The sequence below is a fragment of the Trachinotus anak genome, unplaced genomic scaffold, assembly GCF_046630095.1.
Source record: "Trachinotus anak isolate AG129_WGS33_773 ecotype Australia unplaced genomic scaffold, CSIRO_AGI_Tana_v1 ptg000012l, whole genome shotgun sequence".
In the NCBI taxonomy this organism is placed as follows: domain Eukaryota; kingdom Metazoa; phylum Chordata; class Actinopteri; order Carangiformes; family Carangidae; genus Trachinotus; species Trachinotus anak.
Window position 1 is genome coordinate 27,754,053 of NW_027273863.1, and position 17,993 is coordinate 27,772,045.

Genomic DNA, 17,993 nt, shown 5'->3' on the forward strand with positions numbered 1-17,993 from the left:
GTTACATTAATTATTGGACTTGTTTATCCTATTTTTATGTTTAGTTCTTTAAGTTATGTGAAATGTTGGACTGAATCTGTCGCTGCACCTTTTCTTAAATGTAATAGTAATTAATTAATTAATTTCTCTGTGTACCACTCTCTGCCTCTTCGAAAAATGTAAAGCAGTAACGTTTGCTCAGAGTGCATTTAATCACTCTTTACTTTCATGTAAGTACATTTTTATACACAAACAATTTGAGTACAGTTTTGCAGTTTTGCAGACTACAGCATGCATGGCTTAAAATACCTACACAGCTAAACAGGGTGAACTTTAGTCCAGTGGATAATGTTGGGGATACAGTGTGTTGGCCTGGCAGAAGAGCCCAGATATTGTCAGTGTGGCTCCAGTGTGTATGTGCAAACTTTGCACAGTCTGTAACAGTGTCTTCTTTTTACTTCCAGGAGAGGTCGCTGTGGTTTAAACTCTACTGTAGTGTGTTAAATAGGACTCACAGCTGTCTCAGTCTGGACTGAGAGAAAATATGCAGGTGGGCGATGAAACAGCAACTCAACTAAGACAGCAAAACAAAAGCTAATCCACATTTTCACTGTGTGACAAATTTATTGATTTTACACATAAAATGCCCACACAAAAATATGTGTTACACATAGAAATGCAGATGATTTTAAATCCATCCCCACAAATGGATCCATATGTATAAATGTATAAACAGCAAACAAAGGGTTTACCAGAATGCTTAGATATATTGTAATGAGCTTGGGTTTTAGCCGGTCTGGTCGCTGAATGTTACAGCACGTCACATAACCACAGTGTTCTCATTATGGTTCCAGATGGGGAACATCATGCCACTTCTCTCTGACCCATGTTTCCTGTGTCAAACAAAGCCAAAAACCACCAACAAAAAAAGGTTCAAAAGGCACAGAGTTTGAAGTACAATGAGAGGAAATGTTCTCACTTTGCTCCAACAGAAAAACCACTGGTCTTTGATACGTATGCAGCTTTGCAGTTCACATTACTGTGAACCCCTACGCTCTGCAGAATGTGGACGACATCACAGTCATCCAGACCTTTCACTGCAGGGCCCATCGTAATCCTGAACATCTCGTAGGGTGGGATGAGCACCTCTTGTTCTTCAGTTCCAACAGCTGAATAATGCTTCAGGAAAGCACCTGCACAGGTTTTAATTTCAAAGCAGGTCTTATGACCAAAGCGGGTCAGGGTTGTTTTGTAGGAGCTGGAGGCAAAGAGACCGAACCGAACAGTGTGGCCGACCTTGGCAGTAAACATGAGGTTGGTTCTGCGGTACGTGGTGTTACACTTTGTATTATTACTGAGAATCTGCACTGCGGACGTCAGCCAGAAGTGGAAGGAGTGGAAAGGGAAGGAGGTGGTGTATTTGCTCATGTCGCTCCTGACATGATGATTGAATGTCTTATAGAACTCTTTATAATTAGAGGTGTAGGCACAGATTGCTCTCAGGTGGTCTTTGGTCAGAGCCTCGTCCCCATCATTCTTCTGGTTTAGTTTTTTCTTTGCACAAGATTCAGCTTTTTTCCAGACACGAGCAAACGTTCCAGTGTTCTCTTCAACAAAGTACTTGTCTGTCACCTGTTTTGTCATTGTCATGTTGCAGCCAAAGTACATGTCATCAACAGCATCTTTCACCATGCTCATGGGGATGGCCTGGTTGACCCGTGGTGACTTCAAGCTGAGACGGATCTAAGACAGAGACAGAGACAGGTCATTGAACAGACACTGGTAAAATTGCACTTTACAACAGTGAGAGTGTAAACCTGGACACTCCTGAAACAAAGCCCACAGGTCGTCTGTCAGCAGGTTGTTATGACCCATAGTCAGGTTTTGTTGCTAGGCGACAAAGTCCAGGTCAGGAGGAGGTTGGGGTGGATGGATGAATATGACCCAGGAGAGCGGTGTTCGATTCCCATGTGACAGGAGCAGTTTATGTTGTTTCTATTATCCATGACCGTTCATTGTTGTTATTGTTACCATGACAACACAGATCATCTAGTACTTATCTAAACCCAAATCACCATCTTTTCCCAAACCTAACCAGAGACAGTGCAGAGGGGAGACAATTCATTTTCAATTATTCCCTGTAACTGTGTCACATGGGTTTCTCTGAATTAAAAGTTAAAACTTCAATACAACTTGTATTTTTTGCTTTATAATACTATGACTGTTACTATCATTTGACTGTTTTTGGAGGGAAAACAGAGAGTGTTATTAAACTGAAGTGATCTTGTACTGAGTTGATCACATTAAGCTAGCGGATAAAAACTAGCGGCAAAATCAGGCACCAAATACTAGTGCTGTGACATCATGACCACGCCCACTTAGCAGACAGGAAGTGTACAACATGTCATACTATTGCCACTCCCTGTAATGCTTTATCTTCTGTGTAGAGGATCTTTTTTACCGAACCAAGCCATGACTGTTACTATAGTTACCATGGTGAAGAAAGTAGGTACACAGCTCTCGGTACAGTCCGCGTGTTTATTATTGTAACCATGACAACAAGGGTCCAGTACACCTGCCGCCTTAGGGCCACTTTTTCAGGAGATACTGTGGGTCGTATCAGAGGCTTGGTTTCCTGAGTGAGACGCAGACTTCTACATCACATGTGAACTAATAATAATGGTAACAGACAAACTGAGGTCTTTAAATGCAGCAGTCCATAATAACTGGTCTCTCCTGAGGCGCCCTCCTGTCCTCCAGTCTCAACCAAGCTCTGTTCTTCATCTGATTCAAGTCCACAGTGATGACAGCAACAGCTCCACTCACCTTCATGGAGTCCACAGGCAGGACCCAGTCCAGGAGCAAACACAGCAGAGCAAAGAGCAGCATGTTCCTGTTCATCATGCTGTTAGAACACACACACACAAGTCCACAGCTGCACACCGACGATGCAGGGCTACTCACCGCTCCTCAGAATGAGAAGGCTTCAGACCCTCAGCTCCAAACCTCTGATTGCACCGTCCCCCTGCAGTCACACAAGTGTTCACAACATGCACAACTTGCACAGCCAAGGTTTGTGGGTGAATGTGTGAAGATTAAAAAAATGGTGTGAAAGAGGGTGTGTATCAGTGTGTGTTTGCCCAAGTCAGAGTTAACCTGATTCTGTCAGCATTAGACCAGACACCAATCAATCAGTCAATCATTCAATCAATCACCATGTTTCAGCAGGACAATAGAAACAGTCAGTTGAGTCGTGATGAAAAAATAAAGGTCAGAGGTCAGAGCAGACAAAGGAGGCTCCTGCTCCTTCACTGGGCTCTGACCTCAGGTCCTCAGAGTCTCTGATCAGACTGAGTCCAGACTCCGGACTGAACCTGGAACTGTGAGGTTGCGTCTTTGTGACACTGCACAGCATCTCTGATGCCTCAGATGTGTTTGCTGAACCTGAAATGAGCAAATGTTCAAAATCAAGCAGCTGCAAAAGTGAAGGTATCAAACCAGTGACGCCTCCGACAGTTCACACATCCACAGTCTGTCTTTCACACTCTAACCACACTGATGATGTTCTTCCATCTGCCAACTCAACACACAACCCCCTCTGGGGGGTGGTCGTGGGGGTTGCAATGGAATTTATAACAGTAATACTATTAATATCAACAATAATAGTAATAATAACAATAATATTTGATGTAACTTCTGTGCCTCTGATGTCTGATGTGATCAGTTTTATGTCTCTGTCTCTGACCCTGTAAACCAGACCTGGACCTGGACCTTCCCCTGCCTGTTGGACTGTGTGCTGCTCTTGGTTGTTTCTGCTGAACTGAGGAGTGGTAGTTGAGTTGAGTTTGTAGCTTTTGTATTCATCATTGAATGTCTCCAGAGAAAAGATGCTGCATGATCTGCACCTGTAACAAACTCAGCCTCCCACCTTTCTGATGGTTCAACCACAGCCACAGTGAAGTCAGTGTGTCTCTTTAGCACCATCTGGTGGTGGTGGTGTCAGGACTGACACTGTCAAACAGGACGGGCTGACGTGTGTTATTAACCCTGCACTGCAGCATCAGCTGTGGAGCTTTTCACACAGCTCACACACTGAGGCATGATACAGAGTGGTTAACTAGTCTGCTGCCGCAGGTTAACTAGTCTGGTGCTTCAAACTACAAAGGCATCATCAGTTAATGACATGCACAAGCCTCTGACTGATGTCCACACTGAAGTGATGTGATGACAGTGTTAATGTGTTGGACCTGAGGGTTTGTGTCTGGACACAGGTTATACTGAGGAGTGGGGACAGTAGACAGTAGAAATGCAGGGTTCTTTAGAAATAGACTGGTTGGTAGGTCATGTTATCTCAGCGATGTTACCAGTAATTTCTCAGATGAATCAGAGCCATTATCTTGCTGTCTGTACACTTCACCTGATGTTGTAAATGGTTAGCTAATGAATCATTGTGGTTGTATTTGCTTTGCTTTCATTAGCATTAGGCTAATGTTATCCATTAGCATGTCTGATACAGAAAAAGGGTCAAATTTTTATCATTTAAATTCCAGGTTCCACTTACACCAAAACCAAGTAATGTAAAGTTGAATACAGTCAGCAAGAGCTGATTCAGCTGATTCAGCTGATTCAGCTGATTCAAGGTAAAACATCACTCGCTCTTTCAGTCCGGTTTTAATATCTGGATTCATGTGTGCCTGACGTCATGTTGACGTCATGTTGACGTCATGAGTCCGCGGGTTGAAACCTGAGGAGCGCGGGCAGCAGAGTGGACACAGATTAAACTATAATATCTATAAACTAGATTTTCAAACAGCTGAAAAACCGTTTGTCTGAAGCTTCCTGTGTGAATCTTTATTTACGGTCTTTGGTCTGAACAATGAATACCACCGGTAAGACACACGGTGAGTGACGTCACCGGAGACCGTCCAATCAGAGGAGAGTCTGTGTTCGCTCCTAACTGGCGCGTCTCGAGCTGTTTCTCCTCCAACCGCCGCCGGTAAGTTCACCGACACCCGCCCTCAAGACGACACCACGGGCTATTCAGTCGGTAAAGTACCGGGACACAGAGTACGGCTGTTTACCGGACTAAAGTCCTGGTTCGATCGGTGTTTGTCGCACTTTAATCCGCTTTAATGTCTGTGTGAGGCCGGCGGTCCGCGGCTAGCCTGTGCTAACAGCTAGCTTAACGGTCACTGCAAACGGCGTCACTTCGGGACGTGTCTTCAGGAGCACTGTGGTTTATAAAGGTGGGGGCAGGTTAGACTGCGGTCAGTACATTTACTGCAGTACTTCCATGTGATGCTACTTCATAGACTACACCTGTACTACAGGTCTGACAGATTTACACCTGTACTACAGGTCTGACAGATTCAATGCAGTCGCACAGTAGATGAGCGCGTCAGAAACACACTTATACTGACGGAAGGTTTGGACTTTTACTTTTGACAAAGTCTTAAGAAACTGTGGAATTTTTACTTTCACTTAAGTAAAAAGTATGAATACATTACCTCCTGTCACTGTTATCATCAGGGTTTAAAGCAGTGGTTCCCAACTTGTGGTCCAGACCCCTACAAAGGGCCATGAATTCAATCTAGGGGTCTGATTTTTTAAACAAGGTAGGAAACCAGAAAAAAAACAGAAAGTTATAGAGCTACAAAGAAACAGTATTTTCATTACTGGTTAATCTGCAGGTTATTTTTCCATTAATCATTTTGTGTATAAAATGACAGAAATAAGCTCGTTATAATTTCCCACAGGTGACATCTTCAGATATTCTGTTTACTGTTGTCTATGACCAAGACAAGCATCAAGCTGAGAAGCTGGAAACAACATATACATTTTTGGTTAAACATTATTAAAACAGTTCTTTGATTATTGATGATTAGTTAATGGTTTGGGGTAATGGGTAGTTATATACAGCTGGGATGGAGTGAGAAAAATGTGATAAATGCCAATAAATTCTGTAACAGTTGAATGGAGGGAACCCCCCTCTATGTGGTGTGGACAGTATGAAGTTCAACTTGGAGAGTCTGCAGAGACCCTGCTGTAGAATTGATTATATGTAGAAGACTGTTGACGCTATAGACAGATTTTGTGGTCTGAGACTCAGGGAGCTGCCTCACCATGGTTTTCCTCTCCAGACTTAGGTACTGTGGCTCCCATGAGTCTTTGTGAGCTGTATTCACCCTGAGCTGTGAATCCGGTTTCACTTCTTACAGTAGAATCATAGAAATACTTGGCTGAGGATTATCTAGTTGAACAGGTTGAACAGGAAACCTGAACCTGTGTGTGTGTGTTGTGTCAGTGTGTCAGGGTTCCTATGAGCAGCAGTGATGAGCAGCAGAAGCCGCAGGTCCTGGTGAGAGCAGCTGCCACACACCTGTCACACACCTGTCACACACCTGTCACTCACCTGTCATAAACATGTCACACACCTGTCACACACCTTTCACTCACATCTCACACACCTATCACTCATCTGTCACTCACATGTCACACACCTGTCACTCTCCTGTCATACACCTGTCACACACTTGTCACTCACCTGTCACACACCTGTCCCACACCTGTAACTCTCCTGTCATACACATGTCACACACCTGTCACACACCTGTCACACACCTGTCACTCACCTGTCACTCACATGTCACACACCTGTCACACACCTGTCATACTGTCCTGTCACACACCTGTCACTCTCCTGTCATACACCTGTCACACACTTGTCACTCACCTGTCACACACCTGTCCCACACCTGTCACACACCTGTAACTCTCCTGTCATACACATGTCACACACCTGTCACACACCTGTCACACACCTGTCACTCACCTGTCACTCACATGTCACACACCTGTCACACACCTGTAACTCTCCTGTCATACACATGTCACACACCTGTCACACACCTGTCACACACCTGTCACTCACCTGTCACTCACATGTCACACACCTGTCACACACCTGTCATACTGTCCTGTCACACACCTGTCACTCTCCTGTCATACACCTGTCACACACTTGTCACTCACCTGTCACTCACCTGTCACACACTTGTCACTCTCCTGTCACACACCTGTCACTCACCTGTCACACACTTGTCACTCTCCTGTCACACACCTGTCACTCACCTGTCATACTGTCCTGTGTGATCACATCAGTGAAGCTGGTCTCAGTTCTGTTTCTGTCTCAGTACCAGGAGTCGCTCCTGTTTGGGTCGTAAAGAACTGGAGGGAAAATTCTCCAGAGTGAGTCTACAGAGGCCTGGATGGACAAAAGGCGAGGTAACGGTCATCATGTTAGCATCCAGGGCTAACTCAGAAACTGTCCTCATCCTTCACAGTAAAAGTCCTGTGTGTGCAGTAGCAGCAGCAGGTCTTTTATGTTGAAGCAACATCTAAAAGTTGATCTATGTTTGTTTATTTTTCTCAGTCAGTGACAACAGATCTCATTGTGTATCTATTGTGTGTCTAACAAATGTGTTGAATGTATTTCCTTCATAACTTCCCTCAAAAAACATTTGCAAATTGATTCATAGTTGTTGACTTCCACGTTACTCTCTGACAGACCTCTCCTCCACTGCCTGTGGTGGTGCGTTAGGTGGTATCTTGGTGTGTTGCCTCCACCTGTAGATCAGTGGACCAGTGTGAGACTGTTGACTGGACCCACTCATAGAAAATGATCTTCCTCCACAGGATGAGAAGCTGCAAAGACTGGTGAAGGAGTTTGGGTCAAACAGCTGGTCTTCAGTTTCTCTTCATTTCAGGGTGAGTAGCTTCATCTCAATGTTGTTGAGGTGTTACAGGTCACAGGTGAGTGTTTCCTGTCAACAGAGGGCAGCAACATAAAAACAGACTGTTAATAAATTATCACATTAAAGTAAGACTGATACAATAAAAGCAGTTACAGTAGATTGCAAGTAGTAGAAAACACAATAGATTCAAATATTTAATAAATGCAAATAATGGATAAATGGTCACAATTCATCCTAAACAGTTAAACAGTAACACCAAGTCAAACACTGACAGCTGATGGACTCACCCCCAGAGAAGAAGATGAGAGGGAAACGTCACAGTGAGGAGACACTGCTGTGTTTAACTCATATTTACTGTCAAATCTGATGTCACCTGAACGCAGCACAACAGCTGAATCCACACAAACACACTGTCTGTCTCTGTCTCAGGGTCAGAGGTCAGATGTGGACTGTCAGCGGAGGTGGCAGCAGATAAAGAATCCAGAGCTGGTTAAAGGTCCCTGGACCCAGGAGGAGGATGCAAGGGTAAAGACTCACAGTCATGTGACAAGAAAATCACCTGAAATGGTCAGCTGAGACCACCACACTCTGACCTATCAAGTGGAGAGCTGTGTGCAGCTGTTTACCAAACACCTCCATAAATGAGCAGAACATGTTGTTATGTCACCTCCTGTGCAGGTGATCGAGCTGGTCCATAGGTATGGCATGAAACGCTGGTCGCTCATCGCCAAACACCTGCACAGTCGTAATGGGAAGCAGTGTCGCGAGCGCTGGCACAACCACCTGAACCCGACAGTGAAGAAGAGCGGCTGGACGCTGGAGGAGGACCGCATCATCTGTCAGGCCCACAGGCTGCTGGGAAATCGCTGGGCTGACATCTCCAAACTGCTGCCTGGCAGGTATGTAGACCGTCTGCGGGGGTTGGCAAGTATGTAGACCATCTGCAGGGGCCGTCAAGTACGTAGACCATCTGTAGGGGTCAGCAGGGGTCTGCAGGTACGTGGACCATCTGTAGGGGTCAGCAGGGGCCGTCAAGTATGTAGACCATCTGTAGGGGTCAGCAGGGGTCTGCAGGTACGTGGACCATCTGTAGGGGTCAGCAGGGGCCGTCAAGTACGTAGACCATCTGTAGGGTCAGCAGGGGTCTGCAGGTACGTGGACCATCTGTAGGGGTCTGCAGGGGCCGTCAAGTACGTAGACCATCTGTAGGGGTCAGCAGGGGTCTGCAGGTACGTGGACCATCTGTAGGGGTCAGCAGGGGCCGTCAAGTACGTAGACCATCTGTAGGGGTCAGCAGGGGTCTGCAGGTACGTGGACCATCTGTAGGGGTCAGCAGGGGTCTGCAGGTACGTGGACCATCTGTAGGGGTCAGCAGGGGTCTGCAGGTACGTAGACTCTGGTGTTGTTATGCTGTGTTCTCAGGACAGACAACTCTATCAAAAACCACTGGAACTCCACCCTAAAGAGGAAGGTGGAGAAGGAGGGGTATCTGCAGGTCCTCCATAACTCCTCCATCACCTCCTCCACTTTCAACTCGTCCTCCAACTCCTCCAGCTCCTCCTCCTTCTCCAGACCTGCGTCCAGGACCAGTGGACCCCCCAGCACGGCCAACATCCGCACCAAGGTCACCATCCACCCACCATCATCATCATCCACCCATGTTGACAGAACACATGGATGATGATGATGACGTTGCTCTGCCCCCTGCAGGCAGACAGTCTGTCCACTGTGAAGGACGAGTCCAGCTGCACCTCCAGTGACCTCAGCACGTGCCAACACCTTCGTGGCCACACCCACCTGTGCTCCAGCTGTGTCCCCGTCTCCTCCTCAGGTTACGACTCCTCTCTGACCATGTGCGAGCTGACAGCGGCCACGGAGCTGATAGAGGTGGTAAAACAGCAGTTTATTTGTTTGGACTTACCAGGCTTTTATTTTGGAGGGGAGATTTTTTATCCCTTATCTCGGTCTGATCTGATTTACCTGTCACAGCTCACCTTAGATCACTGTGCGTGTGCAGTTGTTGACACCAAATATTCTGTGTGGACTGTTTTTATTTGATGGATGATTGTTGATGATGAAGACGATGATGACCAGTGTCTTTAGTGCCTCTTTTCTTGGTAAGTTAAGAAACTAAAGGAACCTGACTTCATCACAGACCACAGAGACCTGGAGCCGCAGCCCACGGGAAGTGACCTCACTGCCCACCTGCCTGTGCAGAGAGGACGCTGACCTGTCAGTCATTGATCTGAGCAGGAGCTACGTAAGACAACAGACATGTCAATCATTCACACACACATCAGCTGACATCAGAGGGTGACCATGAAAAACTGGCCTGTCACACAGCTGAGACCAGTCGCTGGTTTCTTCTCTAACATGAAGTGATCAGTGACGATCAGTGGTGATCAGTGATAATCAGTGATAATCAGTAGTAATCAGTGACGATCAGTGGTGATCAGTGATGATCAGTCATAATGATAATCAGTCATCATCAGCTGCGGATGAATGATCAGTGATTTGTTTCAGCTCAGTCAGTCACAGTCAGAGGACTGAGTGAGTCGGTCCTGCAGAAACCTGCAGACTCAGTCTGAGTACTCATCATTCTCACCGGAGACTAGACCAGGTTCTAAATGTCAGTCTGGTCCTGGGACCTGAACCTGAGTGATCTGTGTCCAGGTTGCAGGTATGAAGGAGCAGCTGCTGAGCAGTGGGGACCCCTCCTCCTCCTGGAGCAGGACCAGCCTGGTAGGGGCTCTGAGCTTCTCTCCCTCCGAGGTAATAACTCTGCTGCTTTGATGTTGTCCTGATCTGAAGCTGCTCTGTCTGACGTCTGCTGCCTGTGTACAGCTCCTCAGTCTGTGTGAGGACCTGAAGCTGCAGCGCCCAGCTCTCACGTCCACCCCCGTCTGCTCTCTCAAACACTCCAACACCAACCAGGACGAGCCCTGTCTGCACTGCAGCAGCTTCAGCACCCAGTGCGTGGGGGGGGGGGGGGGGGGGGCATTCATCAATACACTGAATACATAATCAGCTGATTAATTAATTAATGTTTGAACTCAAGTGATCTGTTGTGTTCAGGACACCCAAGGAGATCAGAGAGAGGCTCAGGGTGCTGTGGGCGTCGGCTCCTCAAACACCAACACCACTGAAGATCAATATGAGTAGCCAGGACGAGGTGAGGAGGCACTGCTGATGACCAGCTGATCACTAGCTGATTATCAGCTGATAACCAGCTGATTAAACAGGTTCACCCTCCAGAGTTCAGGTTGATTCATGTTTGTTTTCTCCAGATGTTGATGAGACTGTGACAGTTCCACATCTGTAAAGTTGTGTTACTGTAAACGTGCTCAGTGTTTTCAGGCTCCAGAGGGTTAACTGTAGACCTGACGTACTCTCTGAGACCACAGCCCAGTGTGTGTTTCTGGTCCAGGTCTCAGTCTGTCAGAGCAGGATGATGAATGTGACGTGGGAGGAGAGGAGTGTCGACCCTGACAGCCAACTGTCCGGCAGCAGCTCTGAGGTCTGACACACACACAACACACAACACAGAGGTCCAGGTCCAGGTCCAGGACATCGGGATCATTAAGCAGCGTCACAGACAGTCCTGTGAATCAGGACAAAGGACCCAGTCTGTGTTCAGCATGAACAGATAAAGATTAGTCACTCTCAAAAGCTGGGTTAAAAAGTATCTGATGGGGGAGCACAGAGACCACCTAAGACCAGGTCTAGGTATAAAATAGTTTTAGGTAAATGTCACACCTGGTCCAGATTAATGTGGAGACACTAAAGACAGATTCTAATCTGAAACCTTTATTTTATTTGTCCAAAGAGGTCAAACAATCATTTGTGGTTCTTCAGGGGTCCTCATCACTAGTTTGAGACCCAGACCTGGTCTCATGTGGTCTCTGTAGAAAACAAAAGCACCGTTTCACAAATCAGAGAAAAACCTTTAGTGATGTTTTCCTCAGTCAGAGTCACAGGAGAATCTAACACAGAACCAAAAACCGAATGAGGACGAGGTGGTCTCAGGTCCAGAAAGACCTGCAACTCATGGTCATGTGTCACCTGTTGACCTCTGTCATCCAGGTCCAGGGGGAGAGTCTGCTGACCTCCATCCTGCAGGTCCAGGCAGAGTCCAACTCAGTCTCACAGGTCCAGGGACAGTCCAGCTCAGTCCAGCAGCGGGTTCAGGAGGAGTCCAGCTCCGTCCCCGGCTGTGAGGAGTTTGGTTGTTTTCCGTTGGAGGGACAGGTGGAGGTGTGGTGGTGTCAGCAGCCAATTGGTTACCTGCATTCTCCAGAATGTCCCGCCTACAGACTGACCCCCTTTGAGGTAAAAACCAGAGTCTGAGACCGGAACCTAGAGGGTCTGATATCAGGGGATCAGGGGTTAATGTGTGTGTGTGTGTGTGTTTGTGGTCAGCTGAGTGGTGAGTTACAGGTGGTGATGTTTGGGAAAACAGATGATCAGGTGACTCTGACAGAACAGGCCCGACTCTACGTGGAGCCCTGATCTTCATCATCATCATCTGAGTTTTTATTCCATTTATTTATTTAGCAGAGACACCTGCCTCCATCATCATCATCAGTCGACCTGTGTGAGTGTGCGTTAGTTGTGAGTCTGTGGATCAGAGTCTCTCAGCTGTTCTCTCCTCAGAGGATCAGCTGATGTTTTATTGATTGATTTATTGAACAGTTAACCACAAACATCTTGATATTTTAATGATTTTTATTGAAACAGGAAAATATTTGTGTGATTTTTTTGTGGACTGTTGTGATGTTTTTAAATTGTGTGATTTTTTTGTGGACTGTTGTGATGTTTTTAAATTGTGTGATTTTTTGTGGACTGTTGTGATGTTTTTAAATTGTGTGATCCAACGTGAACGTGTCTCAGGTTTTACCTGTTTATTGACGTGGCTGCAGATTTTACATCAGACACTTTGTTTGCACTTTGGATCAGAGTAAAGTCACTTATGATTCTGGAACAGTCTGAATGTGTGATCAGTGTTTTAACTGTCATATTATTGATCGTTTGGAATAAATTGATTCATTCTTTTATTTCAGTTCAGCACAAAACAACAGGTGAAGACTGATTGTAGCACTTTATTAATGTCTGAGGAGAACTGATGGAACATGTTGATTTTGATTTCAGTAAATGTCACTGACTGCATGTGTGTGTGTCGTCTGATCAGTGAACAGCAGAGTGAGGCTCAGATCTCTGGAGCTGCTTCATGTTCGTTATCGTCAGACTGACTCAGACTCAGCTCCTGAAGCTGATCTGAAGACATTTCCTCCCATTTTAAAATCCTCAGATCAGAGACCTGGATGTGACTGAACCGAGTCAGACTGAGACTCCACTCAGACTCCCCCTCAGCATCGTGGACATTGTCTCAGAGACTTCAACAAGACCTGGAGACTCACACTTGACCTCAGAACCTTGGACATGACTTTGACTCACGTACTGAGACTGATCTGATCTCAGGGACTCAGAAATGTTGAAGGATTTCACCTTAGAGACGTGGACCTGGCCCTGGTGACCTGTGGGTCTAACCTGAGATTTGACCCCCCCCCCCCCCCACAGGAAGGTTCTTCTGTGTGACTTGTTTCATGTTTGACGTCAGGTGCAGAATCAAAAACACATGGAAATCAATGTGAAACTAAACTTTTTCTGAGAGGGGGGGCTCGTAGATCCACAGGTTCCAGTCTAGTCCGGCTGGAAGGCAGTGTTGATAGAGCCGGTGTCCAGAGGAGGGTGGGGAAGGTGGGGGCAGCTCTTCCTCCTGGATTTAGCCAGGACTCGGTGGAGGAGGCTGGGGGAGCTGTGAGGAGGAGCTGCTGACCCCCCTGAGCCCCCCGCCACCGCTGAAGGCCCATCGAGTCCCAGCGGCCGCCGGATGCTGTTTTTCCTCAGCAGCTTGGGAGTACTGCGACCGCTGCAGAGCGAGAGCATGAATGAATACGTGGTTCTGTTTTGACCTCTGACCTCATGATGCACAGATACTCAGTTCAACTTTATCATCACACTCAGGTACAAAGAAACAACCTTATAACAATAATAACAAATATAAAAATTAAACGAACAACATCACAGAGCAACAGCAACAGCAGAATAAGTGTAAACTGTTTTAGAGGCAGAGGGATATTTCAACATAATTTAACTTTAAAGCTCTGTATTTTACTCTTCTTCTGTGGTTTATCTGAAGTCTTGATATCATCAGAAGATATATTTGTGGTTTTAAGAACCAAAAACCATCTGTAGTTTTACAACCTGTCTCTCAGGCTTCTCTCTGGAGCTCTACTCACAACAGGTCAGTCAGCCAATCAGAAGAGAGGCTGTGAGCCAATCAGAAGACTGTTAGATGCAGCACTGTTTATTTATTTTACATTTTAAGTCAGTCAAATGTTAACACTGGAAATATTTATAATTAACAGTCAGTCTGTCTCTACATGGTGTTTAAATAAAGTTATGTCGCTGTAAATTTGAAAGGCTCCAGGTGGCTCTCAGGTGTTGCTGCAGTTACCTGGTGCAGCCACAGGGGGCACCTGTGGGTGTCACAACAGCTGGCACCGACCCCCTCCTGACCAGCAGGGGCGTGGCTCGGGACGGATCCCTGCCCTGCAACACAAAGAACCATCACATGACTGTGGCTGAGAGGAGCGAGACAGTGATTTAAGGTCATCTGGCTGCATCATGTTCTCACTGAGGGTAAAACATTGATGATGATGATGATGATGATGAAGAGCTCTGAGGAGCAATCACCAAATAACCCTGGATTTGATCTTTAACTTTAAATCTTTAAAGATCAATCTTCAGTCACATCCACCTAGAAATTAAGGGAAGCCCAAGAAGCCCTTAACAGCAGAGCGTTATTAATTTAAGGGCTTTTTAAGGGGTATTTTTTCAAAGTAAAGGACAAAGGAAAGATCTGGTTTCAGTGGTGGTCCTGGTTTACAGCCAGTAAACCCTTCAGACCAGGTGAGTGTTGTTACCTGCAGCGGCTCCACAAAGGCTACAGGGAAGTAACCTTCATCTCCGTTTGACAGCCGCCCGAACCACCAGGCTTCATCCTCCTTAAACAGAACCTGGATCAGGTCCCCCTGGTTCAGGTCTAGCTCCTTTGCCAGGCGGGATCGGTACTGGGCCGCTGCCACCACAACCTGCCAATCACAGTTCAGAACTGCACATAACCACGCCTCCCAGAGGATCAGCACTGAAGACACTGAGGTCATTCAGCTAGCACTTAACTCACCTTTTATTAGACACTAATAAACCCATAATTAACACTTGCTTAACCCTTAACTGTCCCCTTAATTTCCCATAATCTGATCCTTAATTTGTCTTTTACTTTGAAAATATAAAGCCCCTAAAAATCCCTTAATATGAAAAGGCCTTAATGAACAATTGAAATAGATGTTAAGGGCTTCATGAGTTTCCCCTTAATTTCCAGATGAATGTGAAAGGGTTAGGGTTAGGGTTAGTGTCTAACCCTGCAGTCCGTGGGTTTAATGGGTTTTCTGTGGGGACTAAGGGGATTTAAACAAGTAAAATCAATTAATTTACCCTTGAATAGGACCTTAAATTTTCAATTAATATCCAATTTCAGGTGTTTAACCCAATCATTAATAAATACAATAACTGAATACGGTATACTAAGGCTTTTTTAATTGTTATCTAAGCAGTTTAAGGGAGTTTTAGGGGTTAAAATTCCCTTAAGTGACCACAAACATTAAAGCCTTTTAAGTGATTTTAAGTGTAAATTCAGGGATTGATGAGCTTTAAATCTTTAAACCTCCTCGTTTTGTGCAGATTCAAAACCCTTCATATGTCTTAGTGAATTAACCCGAGAGTTGGATGGATGAAGTTAGCGTGCTAATAAAAATGAAGAAGAACTTAATCAAATCAATCACTGATCAATCAATCACCTCCAACAGGAAACAGAGACTTCCTGTTTCACTGCTTTTTCTTTTCTGCTATAAAACATGTTTAAATGATCCGTCACAGGAAGCTGCTGCTAACTGATCTATTAGAGCTGTGTGTGTGTGTGTGTCTGTGTGTGTGTCTGTGTGTGTGTCTGTGTGTGTGTGAGAGAGAGAGAACCATTCATCAGTGTGTCTCCTTTAATCAGCTTTAAATAGCTGTGGCTCAGCTCAACAGGCTGTAAATACAGAGGTCAGAGGTCACACTGATGTAACACAGATTAACACACACACACAGGATGAACCAGAGTTAAAGGAGAAATCATTCTCACATTTAATGTCCTTCCATTCACTAAGTCTGACCTGCTGTTTCCTGCTGGGGGGGGGGGGGGGCTCTAACCAATCGTTGTCGTTGTGTTGTCGTCATGTTAACGATGTTCAGTTGTCACAGACGCTGTGATAGCGGGGTTACTGAGCAGGTCTACAGGGCCAGGGGCCTGAGGGGCCCGAGGGTTCAGGGGACACCTGGACTACACACCTGACCACAGAGACACATAGCTCCCTGCCCCCCCCCCACCTGCTGAGGACATTCAGATCTGACTTTACCTGCTCAGCGTCCACACGTCTTGTCCTCGTCCTTGACCTGCAGACTGACACAAACACGGGGGGGGGGGCATTAAAAACATGAAGTTCAAAAGGTCTGACAGGACCAGAACCTGGACCCAGAGAAAACCTCAGGATAAAACTGGCTTTTTATTAAACATGTTTTATCTGAGCTGGACTCTGGTCATCGCTGCACCTGTGCTCAGGTGGTCCACACACCTGACTGTGCCTCATTACCACAGAGTGAGACTCTCAGGTGAGATCACCTGGTCTCCTGGAGGCTCTGTCAGCGGTCCAGTTCTGGCTCTGTGGAGAAAGGGCTGATGTGTTTTACACCTGCAGCATCGAACACACCTGAGGCTGCATGAATTCACCTGGTTATGACACTGACTCTCAGTCTGAGTTCTATTCACGAGCTGAGCTGACGATGAGAACAGGAGACAGTTTTTACCTCTGTTTTTACCTTAAAGTCTCCTCAGTAACTATGACGACATTAAGGTCTTTTAATCAGGTTTAAGGGAAGAGGACGAAGGGACTGTAACAGTTTTCATAATTGCTTCAGTTAAATGTGTGAAAACAGAGAAGATCCTGAATCTGACAACGTCCAGTGAATCTGACTGACTGGCAGCTGCAGACACAGCTGTGTGTGTGTGTGTGTGTGTGTGTGTGTGTGTGTGTGTGTGTGCGCATGCGCGCGCACGTGTGTGTGTGTGTGTGGGAGTGTGTGTGGACTCACCTTGTGGGGAGAAGACGGTGGTATAAATCTCAAACTGTTCATCAGAGTGTCTGTAGATCTGCTGCATTCTGCTCCACACACTCACACACACTCTGAGCTTAAATACCTGCGGTCGCTAATCCTGCTGAGTGTGTGTGTCTCTGTAACACACACACACACACACACTGATGACATCAGGTGTGTGTGTGTGAGCAGCCATTCAGGACAGTTCACACTTGAGAGAATCCAGACTTGGTTTTATCCAGTCCCTGATGAGACTCTGAGACCTGTACCTGAGACCTGTACCTGAGACCCTGAGACCCTGAGACCTGTACCTGAGACCCTGAGACCTGTACCTGAGACCTGTACCTGAGACCCTGAGACCTTGAGACCTGTACCTGAGACCCTGAGACCTGTATCTGAGACCTGTACCTGAGACTCTGAGACCTGTACCTGAGACCCTGAGACCTGTATCTGAGACCTGTACCTGAGACCCTGAGACCTGTACCTGAGACCCTGAGACCTGTACCTGAGACCTTGAGACCTGTACCTGAGACCTGTACCTGAGACCCTGAGACCTGTACCTGAGACCCTGAGACCTGTACCTGAGACCTGTACCTGAGACCTTGAGACCTGTACCTGAGACCTGTACCTGAGACTCTGAGACCTGTACCTGAGACCTGTACCTGAGACCCTGAGACCTGTACCTGAGACCCTGAGACCCTGAGACCTGTACCTGAGACCTGTACCTGAGACCCTGAGACCCTGAGACCTGTACCTGAGACCTGTACCTGAGACCCTGAGACCTGTACCTGAGACCTTGAGACCTGTACCTGAGACCTGTACCTGAGACCCTGAGACCTGTGCCTGAGACCTGTACCTGAGACCCTGAGACCTGTACCTGAGACCCTGAGACCCTGAGACCTGTACCTGAGACCCTGAGACCTGTACCTGAGACCCTGAGACCCTGAGACCTGTGCCTGAGACCCTGAGACCTGCACCTGAGACTCTGAGACCTGTACCTGAGAC

General features: G+C 46.5%; 3 protein-coding genes across 6 annotated transcripts; 1 reads left to right on the forward strand and 2 right to left on the reverse strand.

The window, feature by feature from the left end:
- Positions 1 to 10: 10 nt before the first annotated feature.
- Positions 11 to 4,436, reverse strand: LOC139628668 (ecto-ADP-ribosyltransferase 4-like). 2 transcript variants are annotated; one of them, XM_071490584.1, is made up of 2 exons: positions 2,944 to 4,436; positions 11 to 1,722 (listed from the first exon to the last, which is right to left on the reverse strand). In XM_071490584.1, the coding sequence occupies exon 2, from the start codon at positions 1,675 to 1,677 to the stop codon at positions 955 to 957; it is 723 nt and encodes a 240-aa protein (XP_071346685.1). In that variant the 5' UTR covers positions 1,678 to 1,722; positions 2,944 to 4,436; the 3' UTR covers positions 11 to 954. The 2 variants fall into 2 exon arrangements, with proteins under 2 accessions (XP_071346685.1, XP_071346683.1); XM_071490582.1 differs by having other exon boundaries at positions 2,806 to 4,436.
- Positions 4,437 to 4,727: 291 nt separating this feature from the next.
- Positions 4,728 to 12,889, forward strand: LOC139629579 (myb-related protein A-like). Of its 3 annotated transcripts, none has more exons than XM_071492287.1 (15): positions 4,728 to 4,975; positions 6,284 to 6,337; positions 7,173 to 7,263; positions 7,675 to 7,746; positions 8,163 to 8,258; positions 8,412 to 8,632; positions 9,156 to 9,357; positions 9,444 to 9,623; positions 9,889 to 9,993; positions 10,407 to 10,505; positions 10,578 to 10,705; positions 10,809 to 10,905; positions 11,161 to 11,250; positions 11,817 to 12,062; positions 12,153 to 12,889. In XM_071492287.1, the coding sequence occupies exons 2-15, from the start codon at positions 6,312 to 6,314 to the stop codon at positions 12,240 to 12,242; spliced, it is 1,743 nt and encodes a 580-aa protein (XP_071348388.1). In that variant the 5' UTR covers positions 4,728 to 4,975; positions 6,284 to 6,311; the 3' UTR covers positions 12,243 to 12,889. The 3 variants fall into 3 exon arrangements, with proteins under 3 accessions (XP_071348388.1, XP_071348387.1, XP_071348390.1); XM_071492286.1 differs by having other exon boundaries at positions 4,729 to 5,225; XM_071492289.1 differs by having other exon boundaries at positions 4,731 to 5,225; positions 9,444 to 9,620; positions 12,153 to 12,887.
- LOC139629580 (uncharacterized) lies at positions 12,817 to 17,056 on the reverse strand. Its single transcript, XM_071492290.1, has 5 exons — positions 16,986 to 17,056; positions 16,253 to 16,296; positions 14,720 to 14,887; positions 14,251 to 14,345; positions 12,817 to 13,662 (listed from the first exon to the last, which is right to left on the reverse strand). The coding sequence occupies exons 1-5, from the start codon at positions 17,050 to 17,052 to the stop codon at positions 13,434 to 13,436; spliced, it is 603 nt and encodes a 200-aa protein (XP_071348391.1). The 5' UTR covers positions 17,053 to 17,056; the 3' UTR covers positions 12,817 to 13,433.
- Positions 17,057 to 17,993: the final 937 nt, after the last annotated feature.